Genomic DNA, 16,598 nt, shown 5'->3' on the forward strand with positions numbered 1-16,598 from the left:
GGTGTATAGGCAGGACTAGCTCGAATTAGTACGTTGGCTTTCTACTGTGTATGTTTGGTAGGTTTGTTCATTATCATCGGCTGCATCGTGGATGTCTACAGTTGATGCTGGGCTGAGTAATGGCAGTTCTCGTGGCCCACGGAGATGGATGACCCTGTGATTCGTTAGTAAAGGTAGTTAGGTTTGGTACGGCTCGTTAGTTTGACGGCCAACGGTCTATTCTGCTCATCTACTTGGCACGTCACAAATCGAAAACAAATTTATATAGGTACAGGCGCGTTGGGCAAGAGATCACCAGGTAAAGCTCTCCTCAATATAATCCAACTGGGTAAGGCCCTGGCGCTGTCGGCAAGCCCGGCGGACATCATCGCTCAGGCCACCATTGCCACAGACCATCACACCCATGGCCCCGACCTGATTCTCAATTTCCATCTGGACGAGCGTGCCCACATCTGGCCGGCCCGGGAACATCTGCACGGTCGCGCTGGGGCTTCTGATCTCACGGGGGTTTCTCGGGCGCGTCACGAACAGCTGGATCCGCAGCACGTCGCGCCGGCCTTCCATGCCTAGGATCGTGGTCATCCATGGTCGGATCCAGTCCAGGTGCTCTGGAGATTGAATGACCCATACGAGAGTGACACGTCGGGCAGCGACGGTGCCCTCGCTGTATCCTTGCACCAAATGGCGGATGAATGGCAGGCAGTGTGTGATGCCCACTCCACCGGCAAAGAGGAGAACAGTGCCGTACGAGTCAAGCGAGTGGAGGTTGCCATAGGGTCCCTCGACAAAAGCAGTGACTGGCATGGCTGCCGTGGAGATATCCGTCGTAGTTGACCGCGGCGAAGTGCTGATCGTGTCCGGGGGCAAGCGGGTGCGCGCGTAGGCAAATGCTTCCGTAAACATCTTGTCCGTAAATCCGGTGCGACGCCGCACGAGCAGGGAAACCGTATTGACCTTGCGAGACTCCAGTCCAGGTTGGCCGTGGTCATTGCCCATCTCCACCTCGGCCATCTTCTCGCTGTACGACCCCAGCAAGGTCTGGCCGGTCTCGCCCCAGGCGATGGAGAAGGGGTGCGAGGTCCAGGCCCCGAGTTTCGGGATGTAGACGAAACAGTACTGGCCCGGCGAGAAGGTCCAGGGACGAGCGAGTTGCAGAGTGACGCGGACGGCGTCGCCAGGCAGCGCCTCCAGATAGGCGGTTGTGCGGCGACCAAAGCCATAGTTGCGGTAGATCAGGATCAACAACCGCGCAAGTCGCTGAGCCGCAGTTAGCCGATGTTTCTATTTTCGGACGAATATCCGCAGCAAGGGGGACTCACTTCAAACGCCCAGAAGGCGATGGCGGCATAAAGATAGTAACGGCAGGAGTAACGGTAGACATGATGCCAGAGAAATCCCACAGCCACACAGGCCAGCCCAATGTGAAGATGCAGGAACGTCTCGTAGAAGGCATGTCGGATGGGAGAAGGGGATTGAACCAGGATGACGAGCATCGCCACCATCCCCTATAGGCCAAGTCATCAGCGCTTGCCTTCTAGTAAGGAAATGTGGGGACGTACCATGAGACCATTGAACATGAAGGGTTTCGACAAGGTGCCGAGTGCGGTTGACCACCCATCTGCTCAACATTAGCCCTTGGAACCCAGGAAGCTAGAATAGACCTACAGGTTTGCACTTTTGGCACTCCCCAGGCAATGACATGGGCCAGCCCCTCCAACACGACAATGCGGCCCAACCACCGATGTAGCAGATTCCAGGTGTCGAACGAAACGCGCAGAAGCGGGATCAGGGGGTTGTTGCGGCCAGCCATGACCAGTAGGGGGAACAGATTGGCGGTGGCCATGTAACCGGTTCGGTTACGAATAAGCGCCGCAACAGTTGATTCCTTCGATCCATAGGGCACAGTGTTGGTGCACAGCACAATATTCATGACAACGATGACGGTCAGGAGCAGGGTATGGAAGCGGCTGGGCAGGGTGCCCATGTTGACGGCGCGGGACAGCTGCCATTCCTGGTTATGTCGGGAGCGCAGCAGCGGCGCATCCAAAAGGTGTCGCTTCAACCAGGCCACATGTATGTTGGGAACGCGATGGTAGGTCTGGCGGTGGTCGGTAAAACTGGCGAGGCGACGCAGGTGGGCAGAGAGACGGCCGGAGGACTGCCAGGCGAAGACAACCACAATCATACAGGCCAACACCCAGAGATTGGCATAGCAGAGGGTGTCATTGAGCATGGCATACCACAAGTCGGAGTCCATGGTGGATCAGTGTTGGCGTCACGTTGAACGAGAAGAGAAATGAAAGGACGAATCCCAGCGTGTAGAGAACGAAAAGATGCAAAGTAAAAAGTCAACTGAGTGGACCAGCCACAATGGCATAAAGAGAACAATCACCCTGGCTGGAGGCAAGAAGAGAAGGAGAAAAACAAATGAAGGACTGCGAATGGAGATAAAAATAAAGTTAACGATTGAAAGAATGGAGAAGAGAAAGAATGGACGCAAGGATAGCCGGGATGGAGAACGAGCGGATCTCGCCGGTCAAATACTATCTACTAAGTAAAGAACTACATGGAGGCGCAAACGGATCGGCGGAGATGACAGGGTGGTCGGGGATGCCATCAGAGCGCCAGATAAAGCAGATGACCGACCCTGTCAGCGGGGAGTGGTGCAGAGGAGGAAAGGCTTTACTGAGGTCTGAATCTTCATGATAGGCTGGGGGGGTTAGGGTATGCAAGGGGTGGAGAGAGAGAGTGCCGAGACGAGTCAGAGGCGGGCAGTCGACAGCTCTGCTGCCTCATCAACTCGAGACGCGCAAGAATAGTGGCTACCGAGGCCCAAGCCAGCCGGTGATCCCTCGTCCAATCAATCGGGCGAAGAAAGCGACCGGCGCCTGGCCCAACGGTCTTGGTTTCACGATCAAATTGGCTGGGGGTGAGGCGTGGGTCACGGGTAGGGCTGGTTGCCTCTTGTCTATTCTTGTTCTGCTTGACAAATCATCTCGTAATAATCCCCTCAACCGAGAGCAGTCCAAGGGAATTGAAGATTCAGAAATTGAGGGTTAACAATACCTAGTATAGGGTTCACTAACAATGCAATGGCTGCCTGCACGGAACAGAAATGCGCGCTAATCAGCTAATTAGCTGATAGGGTCCAACAGGGATGAGTCTAATCGACGATCCCAGTCAGCGCCAACTTAAACAAACCACACCTGAAGAATTCTGCATCTCTCTGTCGTCTCTTCGTCGAAACAACACCCCCTCTCACCTCGTCGGCTACGTGTATAGCCAGCTGACAGCTTGGCAAGACTCCAGGCGGCAACAAAATCCGACTGTCTTGGAGTGCTGAAACCACCAGGAATGCTTGTCTGCCAGTGAAGCCGTGGGTGGATCCCGGCGGGGGAATGTCCCACTGGCCCATTGTCGGCTGCCCCTGACAGCCACCACGCCATATAGATGGGTTTCCACCCTTCAATTTATTTACGACGGAACCTCTATTTTTCTTGCTCGTCGTGGGCAGTTCGTCCGACCGCTCGTTGCTAAGAAAAGTGTCTCATAAGACGTGATGGAGCCCGAAAACAACGCCAATCGCCCGACCGTGAGAACTGGGCCCCGTTGAGAACCACATTCCCCACGCGTTGGAGAATCTTCTGTCTTACCAAAATTGTGGCCAACTGAATCACATAACATTTGGGGAATCCGCTCGTTGGTTTCCTCACTCTGTCTTCAACACAAGCAAATGTGATCCTGACGAGAACAACCATCCTCTGGGTCTCACAGGGGAGAAGGCTGCAGCAACAAATAGCTGCTTGAGACCACCAGGGTACTAGATTCAAAACGTGCGAAGTTAGTTGGTTGTCTGCAGGGGCCGATACGAAGCAACACTTCATTGGGTTGGGTTCAAGGTCATGCTCTAAGCACAGGTGCAAGTTACAGGAGGCGCCATCGCGACCAATTCCACCCCAGCGGCTGTTCGCTTACAGTGGGATTTGTGTATGGATACAGCTGCGAGTCATGAGACATGCCTGCGCCGCGATCCACATGTGGGTGTTGGGATGACAACGACAAAAGTCATGATCCTGCCTAAGGACTTAAGAGGACGCGCTCTTCTCCGTTGGTGCTATCTGCACATTGCCCCCGGCACTGTTTTGACTGCTGTTGGCTTGGTTGAAGCCGGGAATGCTCATCTAAGACATGGAAGGTTACAATTGCCTCGCCGGATTCGATGCCAACGGATATTCGTGGGTGAATAAGCCATCTACATGATACCTGTCGCACTGTCGCAAGCAGCAGTACTATCATCAACGCTTGCATGGTTGTCATATGTGGGAGAGGCCCTGCCAAAAGATGTTTGGCCACTCCCGGGATATAGTTGACGCTTGAGCAGAACTGGGGTCTAATATAGGTCCCAAGGACCAATCGAGCTCAACATACCATATAGTAGTGACCTTGCAGCCTGGATAGACTAGTAGAATAATTCACCACACCATCCTGCTGCACTCAGCTTCCTAGTCGTTCAATTTTGAGACATCCAAACGCCTCTGAACGAATCCCGGAGAATGCTGCCAGTCTCCTCTGGCATGAATGCCTTGTATTGCAGGCATGACACAGGATGAGTCATGCCTGAGGAACCGGGTGTAAACGCCAAGCCGCCCAATGGGCCCGCGCGGATAATGCAGGCCAATCAATGTCGATATCACCAGCGAACTGTCGGTGTTTCCACCGAATCAGAAGGACTCCCACTTCTGGAGGGGAGAGACCTGACAAGGATGTATGACTGTTCAATAAGATGACTAACTACATATAAAATAAATCCTCCAACACATGCTCCTATCCCATCATGACAAACGCATTGCTTCCACCACCCAAAATCCGTTACGGTCCTACAACATGACAGCCGCGCGACCGCTTGGACCGCCAGTCGATCTGACCCCCGCCCAGCTGCCATCGCCAACCGTCCTCCGCGGGCGATACATCCAGCTCGAGAAGCTCCAACCCAAACATGCCACCGACCTCTGGGACCTAATCGGTGGAGATGACCCAACGCGAGCCTGGCTATGGGACTACATGTTGGACGGTCCCTTCTCTCAGCGCTCGGCTTTCGAGGAATCCATCACCTCCCGATCCGATTCCACCGACCCGTTCTACTTCGCCGTGATCGACGAGCGTGCCTCCAGCCCCAGCTGCGGCAAAGCCATCGGATTCCTCTCGCTCATGCGGATTACCCCGGCACATTGGACCGTGGAGATTGGAAGTGTCATGTTCTCCCCGGTGCTGCAACGCACCGCGGCGGCCACTGAGACGATCTATCTGCTAGCGCGGTATGCCTTTGAGGAGCTGCACTATCGCCGCGTGGAGTGGAAGTGCAACGCGCTGAATGCCACTTCCCAGAAGGCGGCCCGGCGGTTGGGGTTCGTCTATGAGGGTACCTTTCGGCAGCATCTGGTGATTAAGGGTCGAAGTCGGGATACCGCTTGGTTTGCGATGGTGCGTGATGACTGGGAGGAGGGGGCTAAGGAGGCGCTGGAGCTGTGGCTGGAGGAGGGGAACTTTGATGAAGATGGTCATCAGAGGAGGGGACTACAGGATGTGCGGGAGGCAGTTAAGAGATCGAGGTCTGTACAGTAATAGAACATGGTGCCAAGGTTGGCTAGAGCGATATCATTGATATGAAGACTTGTGTAGTGGTCAGTCTAACCTGCATCTAAGATAGAATCAATTCCCAACATGTTCAGTTTTAGGTATATATTAGTATATAACAATAAGCATTCAAGGTGGTAATTGAATTTGCCTTTCCCGTTCTATACTAGACGCACTGTACTCCACTCCGCAGAATCGAAAAGGTCACAGTCACGCTTGAAATCCTTGCTACTTTTATAACCTATTCCCACTCTTTTGAACTCATCCCCCCTCTCCGCTTTCTTCAAAACAAGCCACCAGACCCTGGAACTCCGACCCAGCGCGGTGAAACCATCCACATCTAGTACACGATCTATAATCGTTCCAACTTCCAGACAGTAGACATTACTTGCCACTACCCCGCCTAGGTCTTGTCGATCGACTTTACCCTGAGCCCAAGACTCGCGTTCTTCCTCGCCCATTCTGTCTGTCTTCTCCATGCGCTCGTCACACAAAACTTCATAGATCTCTGTACCCCACCCTCGTACAAGTGATGTCTGGCCTTGATGCACGCGGGTTGCTCGTCCCCATTCGCCAGTGTACTCGCCTTGGTGCTTGGTGAAGGGCTTATCCAAGATGACCATCTCGACGGGGACAAGCTTACCCCTCAAGTCAATAAACCCCGAGGAAACCGGGCCGAAGCTATTCACACTTGTGCATGTGCACTCGGCTTGCATGATATCCAAAGCGGGGAGAAAGTCGTAGTATGAGAAGCGAGTGAAGTAACTGATGCCTCCATCCATCGAGGCCCAGGACTATGTCGGGGCCCTCCAGGGCTCAGGTCGCACATGAAGTCCAAATCCGGTTACGTGCCAGAGGAGATCTGTGACCAATGTGTCTGACCACAGCCCTGCGAGATACTTCCTATCTCCGTCTGACATACGAGCTGCTAGTCCAGACAACGCACTTAGCTTGTCCGAGGGCTTGGTCATTTGGCGGAAGGAATAGTGGGAGACAATTTGGTGCCAGTCGGACTGGCTGATGCCGACATGATGGAATCTGCACTCGCCACATTGGCAATAGAAGGTGTCGCCAAGCCGTAAAACAATCTCCGTGCCAGTGTAATGGAGAACGCGACTGGGAAGAAGCGTTTCCTGTAGTGTCCAAGCGCGCCGTGAGAGTGGTGTTCGGCTTAGAAGAAAGCTAGGATCGTCACGCTGGCCGTTCGGCTTTTCTCGACAGATGTATGTGTCGCCGTCCCAATCAACAGTGACTTCTCGAAGTTGTTGAATTTGAGAAGTGCCCAGGAACCCTTCAGAGCAATCCTCGGCAGTATCTGCCGCAATCACTACATATGCGCTGGAGTAGATTTGGTCCATTTCTGAGCTTTGCTCATACCAGTCAACTCCTATTGCGTCGTCCTGGATAATGCATAGCGCATCAACCCAGAGATACTTTATTCCAAGACGCCAACAGACCTCAACTGCGTCTTGCACTGTCTATGGGGAAATATCAGTCTCTTAAATTTGAAAGGTCCGGTCGGAAATCTGAGCAAAACTAACCTTTGGCATATGCTCCTTGTCAATATAATTATAGTGCTTTTGTAAGGTGTCTTTGGTAGTTTTCAAATTGGGTTGGGTAGGACCCCAGCAATAGCTCAAAGCACAGTACGGGACTGTCTCTTCTGGCCTGTCCACGAGGACTGGGTTGAGGCGCGATCTCCTACATCTATCAAGCGTCTAGGCATGAAACTAGACAGTGTCAGGCCATTATTAGCTAGAGGTAAGCTGTTTAGAATCCACTGAAACGAGCTTTCGCTTGCTGTGTCAAACACTGAGGCAGCTTGGTGATCGTCTATTTCCTTTTTCTTGCTTTCTTTTAGATGCCATCATTATTTGCTAGTTCCAGTATTGGCGAATGGCGCTACTTACCAGGAAAGGCTTCGGCCCATAATGTGGACTCTATCCAGGAGGTTGTCTGAGTATCTCTGATAAGAAGGGAAAAGCCACCGGTATTTGGATAGATTCCTACCACCAGAGTGTTTTCATGTGTCTCGAATGATGGATAGTACGCTTGGAGACACTGATAAACCAAACTGCAATATTGGCAACGCTTTCCGCCCTTTGACTTTAGAAGAAAACGACTCATGGGCTGTTCTCTGGCCTTAACGAGGTCCAGTGGATCTGAGAGGACCTTGCGTCTGACAAGCCCGCAAATAGTGCAATCGACGGCCCATTCATGGACAGCTACCCAAAGCGTCCGAAACAGCTCTTCAGCCTCCAGACAGAACAACTCTCTCGAATGAGGGAAGTGGTGATGGAAGTGACGCGGTACATATTCCCATAAGAAATTGTAGTCCTTCCTAAGATATGTTGACGTATTTCCATCACCAAGGTCATACTGCACCTGGAGTAATCGCTCGATTATGCCCTTCCAGCGCGGGAAATCGGCTGGATCTTCGAGTACAAAGATGCATCCTGAATTAGAGCTGTCTTGGCGATAGGTGGGTTCCAACGTCTCCTTGGACTTTTCTTTTCGTCTATTTATCTTTGGGGAAGCCCCGGGAATATGTTTGAGCAGGGAATGGGCTTTCCGAGCCATAGCTGTTTCTGGAGGCCCATAAGTGAGACAAGTGGAGGAGTAGCTTAAGAGTGAATATATTACTGTATCGTTCTGGATTTAAACTGAACCGTGGGCGGATGCAGCAGAAGAATCGTGATAGAGTTATGTGTGGGGATGTGAGAGAGATAGTAAGCGTGGCAGTGCAAGGGATCGTCACTTGTCACAACGTGGCTGAGCTGCGATCTGGGATAGCATGTGACTTCAATACGATTGCAAACATTGCATCCTACTAAAATGCGGAGTCTTCCAGTCATTCTTTCCCATGGCGAGGACAGCTTCAATGCCTTTTATCTTTGGACTGATGTTGGTGGTATTTCGGGCAGCTCTCTGCGAAAGACACCAATGGGTGGAAATGGGGTTATTAGAAAAGACATAGTGTGTACTAGTTAATGGAATCTAGAATGCTCGGTGACGTCCTTGAGAGGATATTGTAGGATTAAGATAATATTGGGAAGGTAAAGAGGACTACCTAAAACCCTGGACAGACAACAGAAACTGGCAAACAGATCAGGTGATCGGTCGCTCTAAATCATAGGTAAAATAACTAGTCTTTATTTCGCATTGCACAATTCATATCTTCATAGTAGAACATGTACATTTATATACTTCCTTCAACCTTTGCCACCGCGCTCATCAAGTCTTGTACTCCCTTCTTCGCACCCTCCGCCGGCTCCTCATACGGTGTCCGGGGCTTCAGCTTCTCCTCTGCCCCCTCAATACCTGCCGCACGAGCCGAGAAGATTGCAGCTGCGTACTTGGTGGCAGCAATTCCACTCTTGCAGGGGCTCTCCGCCAGCGCTGCTTGGCGCTGCAGCTCAACTGCCTCCTGAATTTTACCAGCGACATAGAGATCATAGATCTTCGACGCCGTTTTTGGAAACACGTTGGCAAAAGCAGCAATGCACCCAGCAGAGCCCGCAGCCAGACCACCGATCAAGAAATCTGACTGACCACCATAGATCGCGAACTCCTCCTTGGAGAAGGTGGCCGCCAGCCTGGTAATCTTGCCCACCGATCCACATGTCAACTTGACACCCACTACATTCGAGACCCCATTGGCGCTCGACGCCGCTGACTCGCGCACGATGGCGGTGATGGTCTCCGAGTCCAGATCCACACCGTTACAGACACCCGGGAAATTGTACACCACGACGGGCAGGGGACTCTTGCGCGCGACATCAGCAAAGAAGCGCTTCACGACGGCCGGGGTCGTGGCTTTGCCAAAGTAAGCGGGGGGCAGGACGAGGATGTAGTTTGCGCCCGCGGCGGCGGCGTCTTCGGCCAATTTGAGCACTTGCTTGGTGGAGTGAGCACCGCAGCCGGCCATGAGAGGGTAGTCGGGGCCAACGGCGGCACGGGCCGTGGCGATGAGTTGGGCGCGTTCTTCGCGGGTGAGGAGGAAAGCTTCGGAGTTGGTACCGAGGATGACCAAACCGGCCAGGCCGGTCGTGGAGAGGTACTGGTAGTATTTCTTTTGGGCATCGAGGTCAAGGGTGTCGGTGCTGTGGTCAAAGAAGGTCACGGCGGGGCACCAGACGCCGGCTTTGGGGATGCGAGGTTGGGGGGTGACGGTGACGGAGGAGCCCATGGTGATGCTGAGACTCTATGGATTCTATGTGGTATGTCTTTAGGAAATAAGGGTATCAATTGAGTGAGTATTCTGTCAATGACGTGCTGGTGGGATGCTGATTATATACTTGGGAGGCTGCGGGGACGGAAAAGAATCCGATCGGAATGTCTTCCCGAACACTTATCAGCGGGCAATCAGTCCGAATGCTGTTTGACACTCAACGATATCGGAGTGGGTGCGGGGGTTACAACTGAGGGGTTGATGAGGCGGTTATTTGGATTTAAACATGGTTAGTATATGCGCCGGACTCCACTGCGTTGCGTTGTAGTGGCTGCAACGGTGGTGGCAATTACTATTACATACATATATATAGCCTGTGAGCAGTGGTACTTGCACCCACCACATTCACATTTTTCCAATACTAGTGCATCATGATCAATGCTGAACTTAAATACCAGATAGCATGATCTAACCACCATCTGCTAAGCACCGTATACTCGAAATAGAAAGCAGCAATGTAGAAATGGCCCCCAACTGCAAGGGTCCAACATCAGCCACGGCAACGCCTCAGCCTAGTCTTTAGCGCCGTCATCCTGCACCGCAGCTCTCCCCAAATGTCCTCATCTTACGAAGTCACCTCCAAGCACCCGATAGACACTCACATAGAACGATAATAACCGAAACCCATGGCTACTATCATGACACCCTAGATATTGTTCGTCTGTCGCCAGACACACCAAACGCCACCTCACCAATCCTGGCTCCCGCCAGGATAGTACGAGACATCAGCCGGCCATGGCTCATGGCTGGACAACTCCCAGCGCCCCGAGTTCCACTGCACTGCTGGCAGTAACCTCCGTATTTACCGTGACTTCTCTATCGGCCGTGTCGCTTCGATTCTACGCGCGAAGACTAGCGCGACTGGACCTCCTCGCAGATGACTGGCTAGCGCTTGCTGCACTGGTAAGTAAGCCTGGCACTGCCCAATAGCCAACTAGCTATGTTACAATCAAAGTATCTAACATTCTACACAGATATGCACCTTGGTATACAATAGTACTCTATTAGCAGGAACATCCCGCGACATCATCGCAAACTACACGCACCCCACAGCTCAAACTGAAGTGGCAGCAAGGAAATATCAACTCGCCCTTCAAACCATCGAGATCATCGCCCTCGGCCTGACCAAGCTGAGTTTCTTCACTTTATGGAAACGCGTCTTCAGTACCCATCCTGTTCATCGACTATGTACTTTCCTCATCGGCGCAGTAACGCTGTGGATGATTGCATTCATCCTCGCAACGATTCTCCAGTGCGGGGATCATGTTTCTCATATTTGGTCATCGATAGCGGATGTTAATAACAGTAACACCTGCGCAAGCGCAAACAGGGGTATTCTACTCACGGTGTATACAATCACCGATCTCATCACAAACATACTAATCACAATCATTCCTATTTTCGTTATTGCCGGGTTAAATATGCGGGTAGGGAGGAAGATAGGGATGATATGTCTTTACGTTGTGGGGGTTTAGTATGTCCCGTCCCTCCCTGCTCACACTATACTCCTTTTCCGGGTGGTGTACTGATACAAGTATGGATAGTGTAACCGCCATTTCCGTCGCAAGGACATATTTCACTATTGTCGTGTCATACAACAGCAATAAGGAAGAGAGCAGGTTATCTTTCATGCATGAATTCACTTTACTAGCTCTGTGGGCTGTGGTCGAGGTGAATGTGGGGATCCTGGCTATGTGTGTTACGGTTGTAACGCGGGGTGTGAGAGAGGTCTGCGCTGGTGAGTATATTATTCTAGTCGTGGAAGAGTCTAATATGCTGATTATGACTAGATAAACGGAAGAAGAAGTTCCATATGTTATCTGGGGTGGCGTTGAAGGGGGATCATCATGGCGGTGTGGGTAATGAAGGAGGCTCAAGGATTTCAAATGAGAGTGATGGTATAGAATGAGGAGGTCAGTTGGACCTGTGGGTGGTGTATACGTGTATACTACGATAGTTGATACTATATACCCTTTCTGATTTACCAGGCAATAGATGGTTGCCCATTTTGACCTTTTTTTTTTTTCTACATCTCTTATATTTAATAGCTCTTGCAGGCAAATGTCGCTCCATAACCCGAAATGCTGCGCAAGCCATGCGTTGTCACCAGCCAAACTATAATGATGCGCCCGATATCTCATAGTTCGTTCGTAAGTGTAGGTGAATACCCCAATCAGTGCTAGACTTGTCAGCAAGGTCCTCATCAAGATCCTTTTAATGACAGAACATACCGTGATGTCCTCCCACTTCTCCCACCCGCGTCCGCGCACAGCAGCCAAGTCTTCTGCTGTGACATTCTTCCCGGTTGTGAAGTAGCCAGCATTGATCTTCGCATCGATTTCAACTCGCGAGTCCGTCGGGATCATCTCGTCTGGGATCGGGATACGCTCCAGGATCTTTATCCCTGACTCGACGATGGCGTCGTGCTTCATGTTGGACATGGACAGCATGCGGTCGATCTTCTTGATACCGAGCCAATGCAGGATGTCGGGCATCAGCGCTTGGAAGCGCATCTAGAATCAAAGTTAGTATGATGTTCTATTTTGAGGTTTGGTAAACAGCTTACATCTCTAACACCGGCAATGTTCTCTGTCCGCGTAAAGTACTTGTCGGCAGTGTCGCCGCCGCGCTTGCGGGCATTGTACACCAAGTACTTGATCACCTCACCCAAGGCCCGACCTTCCTTTCGGAAGTAGATGACCACTCCACTCCCTCCACTCTGGGCTTCGCGAATCGCCTCCCGAATACCAAAGGCAAGGTACGGTCGGCATGTGCAGATATCCGATTGGAAAACATCACTGCCGTTGCATTCGTCGTGAATACGCAATGCTAGTTTTACATTCTCGTCGGACACCCGCTCCGGCGGGCCAAAGATATACACCGTCAGACCTCCAATGGGAGGAAGGAAGATCTTCAGATCGGGCCGGGTGATCAGCTCGGGATAACTTCCGCCCGTATGCTCGAATAGTGTCCGTCGCAGCGTCCCCTCATCAACTCCGAACCGCTCTGCAACACCAGGTAGATACCAGACCGGTTCGACGGCAACTTTAGTAACGCGCACTTCACCGGAGGAGTCAACCACAATGGAACCATCCACATCGAGTTTGCCCTCCTTCACCGCGTCGGCGATCTCCGCAAAGTTCATGTTCGCGCGGGTCACCGCCATTGTGGGGCGGATATCCCAGCCCTTGCTTAGCTCGTCCCGGAACTGGTTAACAATGTCATGTCCCCACGGGTCCATGGACACAATCTTGGTCTTATCGGCCCAGGCAGGCTGCCATGGGAAGTTGAATGTAGGTTGACTGTTGCTGAGGTCAGGACGGAAGTTCGGTTCCAAATCACCGGCGGCAATGGCGAGGGCGTTGTAGATGCTGTAACTGCCACCATGAGCGCCCATAGCATTCCGCCGCTTGAGTAATGCGGAGCTACGGGAGACAACGACGGGGCCGCGGGATTTAGCATCTGGGGCGCCCCATTCGAGCGGGATGGGGTCGATGCCACTTTGGCCGGGGTAGGTGGTCAACTAGCTCATAAGGTAAGGATTCTTCTTGCCCACATCAGTCGGACACTGCTCCACAAACTTACCACAATATGCGTACTGTAACGAGAGTTGGAGTGAGTTGGCGAGGTTGGGGTAGTCGGTGACTGGGCTGTCGCCTCGTCGGACGTGGGCTTGATGGAGGTATCAGTCTCCAACATGGTGCTGGATGACGATGCGGGGAAGGAATAGGCGGGCTGTGAAGAAACAGGGGAGATGGGATGAAGAGGATGAAGAAGGGAAGAGAGAAGAGCGAGATGAAATGAGGAGAGGAGGGGACAAGAAAACAGGGCGACGATGGGTGTCGCTGCATGCCAGCTGCATGTGACTTGGGCCCGAATCTCAATCTTACGGCCTCATCTCTCCCTCATTCTCCGCACTGCCTCCTTATCGTTCACGCCCCCCTGGCCTGGCCTTATCTATCCCCGGTTTGGGTCAGGCGTAGACTGAACCATGGTTGTCTGGTCTATCATACCGGTTGTCTTGCTATTTAAAACGAGATCATAATGGAACAACAGCCAGATCGGCGGTTATTTTGTTTTGCAATTCGACTCGCGGTGAAGCTGCGGATGCACGATGACGCCGAGGGCGATGCGGATGATCGACCCCTCATTCCGGTCCGGTTGGAGTTCCGCGGGGAAGCGCGGCGAAAATGCTACAAGGGAGCTGAGGTACTTAGCTACTTCGGCCATCATCTCCAATGAATGAGCGACCGATTCCATGGCTACGGGTTCTCCTTCCATGCTTAGCCGATTTGTGGCATCGTTGGGACACCGAATCACGAGATTCCCCCGGGTCACATGGCCCTCCCCCTGTCTGGCTGCCGGTAAGGAAACTATGTCATGGTTGGCTGGAAATGATGACCCGAAACCACCAAAAACACCCATAGGTTGAGCAAGCAACTGGTATCTATTAATCTGACTTTCATTTGAACACAAAGAAATCCTCATAACTCTTCATAAGCAATCCACATTGCACCATAGTCATATCTTATTCCAATCTCTTCCAATCAACCCGGTTGAGCAGCCGCCATCGGACAGCGGCGTCGCGTCGAGGGTTTGTCGGACACGCTCTACCGGAAGCCGAGCTGAGCACGTGAGCTCTTGATCGTCTTCTTGATAATGTCTTCCACCTCGTCCCAGTCCTTGGTGTCAATCCGCTGGATGTTAGTGTTGAAGTATCGCTGAATCTGGTTGAGCATCTCCCACTCTTCCCGGTTGGACACGAAAGAGATGGATACACCCACGCGGCCGAAACGTCCTGTACGGCCAATACGGTGCAGGTAGGTCTGGAAGTCGGCCTGTCGTTGACGGGCGCCGGGTTGGTGCAGCTCAGGGATATCCTATCCACAAAAGATGCATCATTAGCATGGAAACTCATGATCATCATGTAAAGGACACGGCTTACGTAGTTGATAACCATGGACACAGTGGAGACATCGATACCACGGGCAAGCACGTTGGTCGTAATCAAGACCTTCGCGTGTCCGGCACGGAATTGGTCAATGACTGCGTCACGCTGCGATCCTTCAATGCCACCGGTCAGGGAGGCCACGGTGTGACCCTCGGCAACCATGCGCTTTTCGATCTCCTGGGCGGAGGCACGGGTCTAATCCTGCGTTAGAGTAACTGCAATGCCGTAGAGGATGTGTACAAACCTTGACGAAAATGATGGACGAGCCGACGGTGAGCAGACCGTAGAGGTTGACAAGAGTCTGGTACTTGTCCTCGTCATTCGAGCAGTCCAGGTACAGCTGCTTAATACCCTCGACCGTCAACTCCTCATGCTGGAGGGTGATCTCGTTGGCCTGGGGGGCGAACTTGGACGCATATTCGTGCACGTGAGCAGGGAAGGTAGCCGAAAAGAGCACGACCTGAATATCTCTGGGCAAGAGACTGAATAGACGTTAGCATGCGTGGCGCGAAAAGTGAAAAAGAGCAACTTACGCCTTCACACGGATACATTGGTCACCCAGACCCTGCTGGTCGAGCATGTTGTCGGCCTCATCCAGAACAAGCACGCGGAGCTTGTTCGCAACCATGATGCGCCTCTTAATCATGTCCATCACAGTACCAGGGGTACCCACAACGACGGAGCACTCCATCTTGGCGGGACGAGCGCCAGTATCTGCCGGCACGGCGGTACCAATAACGAGCCCATCAAGGAACTGGCCCATCACTTGGATGACACCAACAATCTGACGAGCCAGCTCTCGTGTGGGGGCCAAAATCAACGCCTGGGGGGTCTTTTGCAACTGCTCCGACGAGAGGTCCAAGCGACTGAGGATGTTCAGGACGAAGGCCGCAGTCTTTCCAGTACCGGACTGGGACTGACCGACCAGATTCTTCGCGGGGTTGCCGAGTAGCAGCGGGAGGGCCCTCTCTTGGATCTTAGAGGGTTTCCGGAAGTTCATTGCCGACAATCCCTGGAGGATGCGAGGGTCCCTGATTTCACGACGGGTTAGCACCGTATTTTAACAGTATAACAACCGAGATTGATGAATGCACGCACAGGCCGAGATCTTCAAAGTTCTTCACGGAGAAAAGGGGGTTATTTGGATCGGCCTGGAGATCGCTGAGCTTGACTTCAACGGTGTAGTCAGGCTCATGAAGGTCGGAGCCACCCTGTTGGGCGGCGGCGCCATCGGTCTGAGGAATATCTTCGGTCTGTTCGGGAGCTTCTGCAAGAAATGATCGCATAAGTCAGGGTCCAACAGGGTCTGGTAAAAGAGTGACATGGAAGTGAAACGAGCGGTGGCATAGAAGTAGACTAGTATCGTACCGGCAGGGGCAGTCTCCTCGGGCTTGGTGATGCGGTCCGCAAGAGAACCGGCAGCGGGTTCTTCAGACGCCATCCTGATGATGTATAGAAGAACTGTGAAGGACGTATAGGTAAGGGGTTAGGGAAGGATGTTTCGGATGCAAGTTGTTGTTCGTGTTTCCCAGACGGAGGGGAGATGGCGGGGTAATCAACAGCGCGCTGAAACAGGAATCAACCGCTCAACACAGCAAATGAAGCGCACACGAGAAAAGAATGACACGTTCACCACGGTGCCCAGTTATATGATGGAAGAGGAAGGGCGATTGATCGTTCAACACCCAGGCAAAGCAGCAATGGCTAAGGGAAGCTCCATCACCATGACGGTCGAAAAACCAACGCGGCTGACCGCCTTGAATCGACACTAGGCCTGTTTGG

At 52.4% G+C, this 16,598-nt stretch overlaps 6 protein-coding genes across 6 annotated transcripts; 1 reads left to right on the top strand and 5 right to left on the bottom strand.

Moving 5' to 3' along the window:
- Positions 1-185: 185 nt before the first annotated feature.
- BO85DRAFT_398838 (ferric reductase family protein) lies at positions 186-2,648 on the bottom strand. The gene is made up of 4 exons (XM_025657070.1): positions 1,666-2,648; positions 1,560-1,618; positions 1,320-1,505; positions 186-1,257 (listed from the first exon to the last, which is right to left on the bottom strand). The coding sequence occupies exons 1-4, from the start codon at positions 2,255-2,257 to the stop codon at positions 292-294; spliced, it is 1,803 nt and encodes a 600-aa protein (XP_025514577.1). The 5' UTR covers positions 2,258-2,648; the 3' UTR covers positions 186-291.
- A 2,035-nt stretch (positions 2,649-4,683) lies between these two features.
- BO85DRAFT_450065 (GNAT family N-acetyltransferase) lies at positions 4,684-5,781 on the top strand. Its single transcript, XM_025660295.1, has one exon. It carries the CDS (start codon positions 4,885-4,887, stop codon positions 5,620-5,622), a length of 738 nt encoding a protein of 245 aa, XP_025514578.1. The 5' UTR covers positions 4,684-4,884; the 3' UTR covers positions 5,623-5,781.
- A 14-nt stretch (positions 5,782-5,795) lies between these two features.
- On the bottom strand, positions 5,796-8,307 carry BO85DRAFT_520781 (HET domain-containing protein; the record flags this gene model as incomplete). Its single annotated transcript, XM_025665161.1, has 3 exons — positions 7,545-8,307; positions 6,483-7,108; positions 5,796-6,428 (listed from the first exon to the last, which is right to left on the bottom strand). The coding sequence occupies exons 1-3, from the start codon at positions 8,212-8,214 to the stop codon at positions 5,796-5,798; spliced, it is 1,929 nt and encodes a 642-aa protein (XP_025514579.1). The 5' UTR covers positions 8,215-8,307.
- A 458-nt stretch (positions 8,308-8,765) lies between these two features.
- BO85DRAFT_469361 (aldolase) lies at positions 8,766-13,842 on the bottom strand. The gene is made up of 4 exons (XM_025662328.1): positions 13,451-13,842; positions 12,432-13,388; positions 12,097-12,378; positions 8,766-9,838 (listed from the first exon to the last, which is right to left on the bottom strand). Exons 1-4 carry the CDS (start codon positions 13,562-13,564, stop codon positions 8,834-8,836), a joined length of 2,358 nt encoding a protein of 785 aa, XP_025514580.1. The 5' UTR covers positions 13,565-13,842; the 3' UTR covers positions 8,766-8,833.
- A 62-nt stretch (positions 13,843-13,904) lies between these two features.
- BO85DRAFT_450069 (uncharacterized protein) lies at positions 13,905-14,104 on the bottom strand. The gene has a single exon (XM_025660296.1). The coding sequence runs from the start codon at positions 14,096-14,098 to the stop codon at positions 13,934-13,936; it is 165 nt and encodes a 54-aa protein (XP_025514581.1). The 5' UTR covers positions 14,099-14,104; the 3' UTR covers positions 13,905-13,933.
- A 92-nt stretch (positions 14,105-14,196) lies between these two features.
- On the bottom strand, positions 14,197-16,512 carry dbp5 (ATP-dependent RNA helicase DBP5). The gene is made up of 6 exons (XM_025657071.1): positions 16,185-16,512; positions 15,915-16,083; positions 15,350-15,847; positions 15,061-15,298; positions 14,811-15,011; positions 14,197-14,745 (listed from the first exon to the last, which is right to left on the bottom strand). Exons 1-6 carry the CDS (start codon positions 16,255-16,257, stop codon positions 14,476-14,478), a joined length of 1,449 nt encoding a protein of 482 aa, XP_025514582.1. The 5' UTR covers positions 16,258-16,512; the 3' UTR covers positions 14,197-14,475.
- Between the last annotated feature and the right edge of the window lie 86 nt (positions 16,513-16,598).

Source organism: Aspergillus piperis (genome assembly GCF_003184755.1).
Source record: "Aspergillus piperis CBS 112811 unplaced genomic scaffold BO85scaffold_11, whole genome shotgun sequence".
NCBI lineage: Eukaryota > Fungi > Ascomycota > Eurotiomycetes > Eurotiales > Aspergillaceae > Aspergillus > Aspergillus piperis.

Coding starts and splice junctions, on each gene's coding strand:
- BO85DRAFT_469361 (XM_025662328.1), bottom strand. CDS start 13,564: ATGTTGGAGACTGATACCTCCATCAAGCCCACGTCCGACGAGGCGACA. Junction 12,379..12,431: donor ACATTGCCGGTGTTAGAGAT/GTAAGCTGTTTA, acceptor CTTTGATTCTAG/ATGCGCTTCCAAGCGCTGAT. Junction 9,839..12,096: donor AGAAGTGGGAGGACATCACG/GTATGTTCTGTC, acceptor TAGAATCCATAG/AGTCTCAGCATCACCATGGG.
- BO85DRAFT_398838 (XM_025657070.1), bottom strand. CDS start 2,257: ATGGACTCCGACTTGTGGTATGCCATGCTCAATGACACCCTCTGCTAT. Junction 1,619..1,665: donor AGTGCCAAAAGTGCAAACCT/GTAGGTCTATTC, acceptor AATGTTGAGCAG/ATGGGTGGTCAACCGCACTC. Junction 1,258..1,319: donor TCGCCTTCTGGGCGTTTGAA/GTGAGTCCCCCT, acceptor ACTGCGGCTCAG/CGACTTGCGCGGTTGTTGAT.
- BO85DRAFT_450069 (XM_025660296.1), bottom strand. CDS start 14,098: ATGATGGCCGAAGTAGCTAAGTACCTCAGCTCCCTTGTAGCATTTTCG.
- dbp5 (XM_025657071.1), bottom strand. CDS start 16,257: ATGGCGTCTGAAGAACCCGCTGCCGGTTCTCTTGCGGACCGCATCACC. Junction 15,848..15,914: donor AACTTTGAAGATCTCGGCCT/GTGCGTGCATTC, acceptor TCGTGAAATCAG/GGACCCTCGCATCCTCCAGG. Junction 15,012..15,060: donor CGTCCATCATTTTCGTCAAG/GTTTGTACACAT, acceptor ACGCAGGATTAG/ACCCGTGCCTCCGCCCAGGA.
- BO85DRAFT_450065 (XM_025660295.1), top strand. CDS start 4,885: ATGACAGCCGCGCGACCGCTTGGACCGCCAGTCGATCTGACCCCCGCC.